The sequence below is a fragment of the Cyprinus carpio genome, unplaced genomic scaffold, assembly GCF_018340385.1.
Source record: "Cyprinus carpio isolate SPL01 unplaced genomic scaffold, ASM1834038v1 S000006763, whole genome shotgun sequence".
Taxonomy (NCBI): Eukaryota; Metazoa; Chordata; class Actinopteri; order Cypriniformes; family Cyprinidae; genus Cyprinus; species Cyprinus carpio.
In genome coordinates this window covers 169596-177467 of record NW_024879360.1, presented here as the reverse complement: position 1 = coordinate 177467, position 7872 = coordinate 169596, and the positions used below count along the sequence as shown (strand labels likewise).

At 41.3% G+C, this 7872-nt stretch overlaps 1 protein-coding gene across 1 annotated transcript; it reads right to left on the bottom strand.

Annotated features, from left to right (window-relative positions):
• Positions 1-454: 454 nt before the first annotated feature.
• LOC122144820 lies at positions 455-5866 on the bottom strand. Its single transcript, XM_042755995.1, has one exon. It carries the CDS (start codon positions 4772-4774, stop codon positions 455-457), a length of 4320 nt encoding a protein of 1439 aa, XP_042611929.1. The 5' UTR covers positions 4775-5866.
• Between the last annotated feature and the right edge of the window lie 2006 nt (positions 5867-7872).

Here is a 7872-nt window from a genome sequence, read left to right as displayed (position 1 = left end):
AGGTAAGACTGGTCTACACATCTTCAACAACTATACATAAATATATTAATAAATTATACTATACAATAAAGTACTGTGAAACACGTGGTCTCATTATTATTGCCTCTACCACTTACAGGCAATACTTACAATATGCTAGCTACTAGGTGACGTTCACACAGCTCTTGATAATCATAGTCCATGGGACATAAACCCTACACATTTTATCAATGAACACTTTAAACACATTGCTTCCTTCCCCATAGCCACAACACAGTCAGATATTAAGTGGGCGCTTTGGTGATGACGTCCTCCCGATCGTCATCACACACCCCCCTCCTCAAGATAGCCACTCTTCAAGAGTGGCGTGACAAAAAGTCCGCAATGACATTCTGTTTACCTGATCTATATTGCACTTTGAATTTAAAAGGTTGGAGGGAAAGATACCATCGTGTAATCCTTGCATTACTGTCCCTCATTTTGTTAAGCCATTGCAGAGCTCTATGATCAGTCTCCAAAACAAAGTCTTTTCCAATAAGATATAATATTTTAGAGTGTCCAAAGCCCACTTTATAGCTAGGGCCTCCTTCTCAATTGTAGAGTAGTTAGCCTCTCTGGGGAACAGTTTTCTGCTGATATACTGTACCGGATGGCGATCTGGTCCTTCACCTTGCAACAGCACAGCACCTAGTCCAATCTCAGACGCATCTGTCTGCACTATGAAAGGGAGGTCAAAATCCGGGCTTTGCAAGACAGGAGATTTACACAAGCAGAACTTCAAGTCTTGAAAAGCTTGCTCACACTCTGGTGTCCACTTCACTCTTATGGGACTACTTTTCCGAGTTAGATCAGTTAGTACTGCAGCTCTGCTGGCAAAATTGGGAACAAATCTTCTGTACCAGCCGCTCAAGCCTAAGAACGATCTCACACTTTTCTTTGTCGTTGGAGGTACACATGACAAGATAGCTTGTACCTTATCTACTTGTGGTCTGATGGATCCCCCTCCCAACACATAGCCAAGGTAGGTCACTTCTGGCTTAGCAATCTGGCACTTTTTTGCATTGACGACTAGACCAGCCCGCTTGACTCGATCAAATACTTCAGCCAGGTGCCCAAAATGTTCCTCCCATGTAGCGCTGAAGATAACAATGTCGTCAATATAAGCTGCAGCAAAACTGTCCATCCCTCTGAGTACTTGATCTACCAGGCGTTGAAATGTAGCTGCTGCCCCGTGCAAGCCAAACGGCATAAACCGGAAATGAGACAGCCCTGAAGGAACACGAAAAGCAGTCAATTCTTTAGCAGATTCCGTCAGTGGCACTTGCCAGTATCCTTTGCATAAGTCAAGCGTTGTTAAGTACTTTGCTTTGCCTAGGCGCTCAATCAGCTCGTCGACTCTTGGCATTGGATATGGATCAAAAGCAGAAACTGCATTAAGCTTTGAAAAATCCACACAAAATCTGAGTGTACCATCTTTCTTGGGAACCAAAACAACCGGACTGCACCATTCGCTCCTGGATGGTTCAATGATCCCCAAGTCCAGCATCACTTTCACTTCGTTCTTCAAGGCAGGTAACAGACGAGCAGGCACTCTACAATGTGTTTGTCTGATGGGCTCAGTTTTAAGAAGGCTAATGTTATGCTGCAGAAGCTTTGTTTTTCCTGGCTTGTCGCTGAACAAACCCTCTGGTACCCGCTTTTGGAATTCTATCTGCTGCTTGGTTGTTAAATGATCAACTGCTGGGAAAGTAGGCACTTCTTTATCCACCGGAAAGTACTGCTCCTCTACTTCCTCCTCTTCGTCCACTTTTCTTGCCCACAACTGTTCAGACCATGAGCCTTTTCTCTCATGCCAGGGTCGTAGGAGGTTAATATGAAATACCTGATATTTCTTTCGACGATCAGGTAGAAGGATTTCATAACTGGTAGAGCTCAATTTCCGTACCACTTCATATGGCCCTTGCCATTTGGCCAATAAGCTGCTGTCTGATGTGGGAAGCAGAAGCAAGACTTTTTGCCCTGGTGAAAGAGTTCTACTCCTGCTTGATTGGTCATACCACTGCTTTTGCTGTTGCTGGGCATTTGTCATATTACTCCTCACCATTTCCACCATAGAATCCATCTTCTCCCGCATCTTAATGACATAAGATAAGATGTTTATGTGCTCGCTTCCATTATCTGCTTCCCAAGCCTCCTTTAAGACATCTAGCGGCCCACGAACCTGACGACCGTACAGTAACTCAAAGGGTGAATATCCCGTGGAAACCTGTGGGACTTCCCTGTAGGCAAACATCAGATAAGGCAGCCAGTGGTCCCAGTCAGCACCTGTTTCAGACACAAATTTGCGCAGCATTGATTTTAATGTCTGATTGAATCTTTCAACCATTCCGTCAGTCTGAGGATGGTAAGGTGTGGTCTGAATGGGATGTATGCGCAACATTGAATACACTTGCTTGATTTGTTTGGACGTAAAGTTTGTTCCCTGGTCTGTAATTATTTCCTTGGGTATACCAACCCGTGAAAAAAGTTGAATCAGGGCATTAACAATTTGTCTTGTCTTTATTTTTTTGAGAGGAAATGCCTCTGGGTATCTAGTTGCGTAATCTGCGCCCACTAGAATATACCGATTCCCTGTACTAGATCTTTGCAATGGACCAACAATGTCCATAGCAATTCGAGAGAATGGGACATCAATGATAGGAAGACTGACTAGAGGTGCTCTATCACCCTTCTTAGCTGGGCTCACCAGTTGACACTCCGGACATGACCTACAAAAATCCATTACATCCATGTAGAGCCTAGGCCAATAAAATCTACTGGCAATTCTGGCTAGCGTTTTCTGCTGCCCCAGGTGTCCTGCCCACGGCACTGAATGCCCCAACTGCAACATCTTGAGTCTTATCGGTTCTGGAACCACTAATCTCTCTCCCTCAGCACCCCGAACATACAGCCTGTCATCCCGAATTACAAAATGATCTTTCTGTACCATTAATGAAGAGGTCATATTCTCTGCCTTTTCAAACAGAGATTTCAGTGTTTTGTCCGGTCTCTGCAGCTGAACTATATCATGTGAAATATGTTCAATTTCATCAGTACTAGGTTTAGGCAACTTTTCAACCATTTTTGTGCCCTCCACTTTTCTCTGCCGTCTATCACGTCTAGACTTCCTTACTTTAGGGTGCACATCAAAAGGTAAATCTTTCAATGACTGCTTACAGGTCCCATCATACTTAGCCTGAGCTCTCGTCACAACCCTAGCCTCTGCTAATGCCCTATCAGTCTGCAAGAGATCTACAAGCACTGGAACATCTCTACCCAATATCACTGGATATGGTGCCTGCTCTACTACACCAACTGACAAATTGTAAGCCTGGTTGTCTATTTCAATTACCAAGTCTGTCTTGGGGTATTCTCTCTCATCACCGTGAATACACCGAACCCTCAATTTGCTTTGACTTGATATATCAAATTCAATCAAACATTCAGTCCTTACTAGAGTTTGACTCGAACCCGAATCAACCAGAGCTTTGTAGAATTTATTCCCTATCTTCACCTCAATGACTGTGTCTTTGTTCAACTCTAAATCACTGAACTCTAACAATGGTCTTGGTACATAACAAAGGCGAGTATTGGAAACTTTCTGTACTGGGCAGTCTACTTTCTTATGTCTAGGCTGACCACATGCATGACACACAATTACAGCTTTACCCTTGTACCGATTAACTACTCCCTGATGTTTATTAGTGTCTGTACCCAAATTAACGTGAGGGACATAAGAACTTAGGTTAGAATTAGTCAGACCACTACTCAAACCATCCCCAGACTTACCAGTTGGGCTGATACTGTAGTTCCGCCATCGTCTGGGTTGATTCAAAGATTGTCTTGCTGCCATAAAGGCCTCTGCCATCTCTGCTGCCTGCCTAGATGAAGTAGGGTTGTTCTGCTTCACCCATGTTCTCGTATCTAGACTAAGTAACTTAAGGAACTGCTCTAACACAATCTGGTCACCGATCTCTTCTTTCGTTCGATGTTTAGGAGTCATCCATTTCTCATACAAGTCTTTTAACCTTACTTGCAGCTCTCTTGGAGTCTCATCCTCCTGGGCACTGTACGATCTGAAGCGTTGTCTGTACGTCTCATTGTTAATTTCAAACTTGTCAAGAATAGCTTGTTTAACATCATCATAGTTTATAGCATCATCAGAATCCATGGCCACATAGGCTGCTCTCGCCTTACCAGTTAACAGCGGAAGAAGATGCAATGCCCAATCTTGCTTTGGCCATCTGCATGCTTGAGCAATGCGTTCAAATGTTGTTAAATAATGTTCTATGTCTTCATCATTAGTCCATGGCAGCATTCTTGGGGACTGAAAACATGGCTGAGTGAATCCCGTTGCTTGCGTTGCTACCTCATGTGCTGGCGCTGATGTCAGATCATCAACCTGGTTTATATGTGGGGGCTGTCGGCTGACACAGGCAGATGAAGGGGAAGCCATAGCTGCTGGTAAAGAGGTGGCGACCGTCACCCCTTCCATAGACAGTCGATCCTGCTCTTGTTGACGCAATTCGGCTTGCAGCTGAATAAACTGATGCTGGAGAGTCCGCCATTTATGCTCCTGGCGCTGCACCTCTTTCTCCATTCGATCTTCTCTTTGCTGCTGCCTTTGCAGGAACGTTTGCAGCATCCCAGCAACTGAATCAGACATCCCCTCAGAAGACACTTCTTCAGCCTCAGACTGATCCGGTGGTTCAACCTCCTCCACAGCTCTTGCCTTATCCTGCTTCTTAGGTGGCATTCTCTTTTAACAACAGTCTCTGCACATACCACTTAAACAGTCTTAATGCAGAAAACACAGCTGTTGCCTCCAAGTTTGATGCACTCCTGTGTACTGGCCTCCTAATGGCTTGGAAACACCGCTGCCACCATATGTCGGGTAGAAGTAACTGAGAGGCCAGGAAGGAGTTAGGAAGGCTCAGTACAACAGGGTAATTTTCCAGTTGCTCGAATTTATTAGAGACATGCCGCCAATCAGTGATGACTTCAGAGTGATATTTCAAAAAGAAACAAAAAAAAAAAAGAAAGTAACAAAAATACAACAAAACAAGCACTGAAACTACAAAACACAAAGGAAAATGCTGTCAACAGCCAAACCTACAACTCAACCATTTGCAGGGGTACGTCTTTCAGTTCATACACATCTCACAGCAGACATGTACTTCAAATCAAACAGTTTCTGCCTTCTGCCCCCTCCCCTTACAACCACAAACAAACTGACTAAATAGGCTATTTTCCCGCCAGACGATAATGGCATGAACCAATCATAGGGGAGCACATATCTCAATGTACACCTCACCGAACACATTGCCTCAAACCAAAAATACAAAAAGAAAAATCACATTAATACAAAGAAAAAAATACCCCTTATATTCCACATAATTACACTGAAACTGACTTATTCATATAACGGATATGTTACCACATCTCCTAGCACCCCTCCCATTTAGAAAATGGAATGATCTTAATTACAGGATGGCTCCGGTTACGCGCGCTACCGGAGCACTCCATGTTCAAACTGGAACTGACAGGTAAGACTGGTCTACACATCTTCAACAACTATACATAAATATATTAATAAATTATACTATACAATAAAGTACTGTGAAACACGTGGTCTCATTATTATTGCCTCTACCACTTACAGGCAATACTTACAATATGCTAGCTACTAGGTGACGTTCACACAGCTCTTGATAATCATAGTCCATGGGACATAAACCCTACACATTTTATCAATGAACACTTTAAACACATTGCTTCCTTCCCCATAGCCACAACACAGTCAGATATTAAGTGGGCGCTTTGGTGATGACGTCCTCCCGATCGTCATCACACCAGCATTTAGCAATAATTATTATTAATTCTGTTATTATTCTTGATTTTTCAAACTGCTAACACTTTGCATTTTTGAATTATGCCTTTACTGTGTGACCAAAAATTGAGTATTTTCTGTTTCAGCTGTTTGATCGCGCTGGTGCCTCATGCACATTCACTGGAAACAGTAGCCGTTCACCGTGCCATTCGGCGCGAGCAGCGGTCCACTTTGGCATATTTTTGCTAATTATGATTTCTTTTATTTTTTCGTTGATACTGAAACATTATTGAACTACAAAGCCTATTTTACCTAATGAATAATAGTTAAGCTTGAAAAAGGAAACATCACGAATATGGAAACGTTTGGATTTCTCCCGAATGAGAGCCCAACCTTACCTTATGGTTCGCTTTAAATTATTATTTATTTATTTTTTTGTTTGTTTATAGCTAAGCCTATATTATTATATACTGCAATTTTATTTATCCATTAGAATTAAATATTTTTAATTCTTGTTCTGTTCTGACAAATTTGTTAAATTTAAAGGATTTGTTGTAAAGTGAAGAGAACTAAAAATATCCTGTTGGCACATTATAACATTATTAGGCCAGCCGTTATTATTTCTGAATGTAATAAAATGCAACTTATACATTACTTATATATATTTTTTTTTCCTCTCACAAACTTAATTGATTTTTTAGCCTGTTTAAAAATAAATAAATAAATAAATAAATAAATAAATAAAAAATGCAGCAAACGAAAATAGGCGATTAATCGGTTAAAATTTGTTACTGTGGGTTAACCGTAATTATAATTATTATATACTTAGGAACATAGTCTGGGCCTAATCTAGGCTATCCAGGGTTTTTTAATTTTTTATTTTTTTTTCATTGCATCTGAAAATGAATTTGTGCAGCACATTCACTTCGCACGCTCAACCTGCCTCGCGCGTTGCTCAGCTGTGGATGATTTCAAAATGTTTAATATAAAGGTTGATGTCCCATTTTATACAGGAATTGTTCATTTAAAAAAAAAAAAATCGAATTATATTGTTAGTCTAAATGAACTTGTTAACAATATAATTAGAACGATTTAACATGCACTGTGACATTTTACCCCTTTTTTTAACTTATAAACTCCTTGAGATTTTAAAGTCAGTTTAATAGTATTGAAGTTCAAGTTTAAAAAAAAAAGGATTAATATGCAAAATGTCAATATTCTCATATATTAGGCCTATATTTTAATTTATATTTTAAAATTCCTGTAATAAAACAACATGCATTTTTGTTATTCGTTACCTGTTCTTTATTTTGACAAACAACTTCTTGGGAAAATATATTTGTCTGTATACTGATTAAGAAATTGTTGCGTGTTTTATAAATTATTTTCTTCATTTTAGTAAAACGTGAGGCACTGTATAATTTCGTTCCCATTATTTAGGCCTAATCAAAACAAGAAACGAATAAATTAAACCTGCACGATTTAGCTAAATCATTGAAAGTCTAAAGAATGGATGGATTAAGGCTGGCGCCGATACAGGACGGCTGCCTCCGTGACGTGCTCTGCAGTTGTTTTTGTGTTTTTGTTAGTTTGTCCTGTCTTTAGTTATATTCCTGCAATCAGTTTCACCAGGGACGAATTGCTGGACATTCGGCACCACAAATCTCCCGATTTATTTCCGGTTTTCGACTATTCTGATGTTTTGCTGGACATTTTTGTCGGTGGAGCAGCTGCGCTGATCACACGCTTCAAGAGGACGCGCAGACGGGGGAAAAAGAGCTGGCGCGCTCGTGAGACTCAGAAAACGCGGATTTCGAACGCCGTTGCCTAGCATACATCTGGCAAATCTCCACTCTCTACCCAACAAAACGGACGAACTCCTTCTGCTCTCTCGGACAAATAAGGATTTCTCACACTCTGCTGCTCTGTGTTTCACGGAAACTTGGCTGCATGACGCTATTCCGGACAGCGCGCTCCATCTGCCGGGCTTTCAGCTGTTCAGAGCGGACCGCGACACACAATCA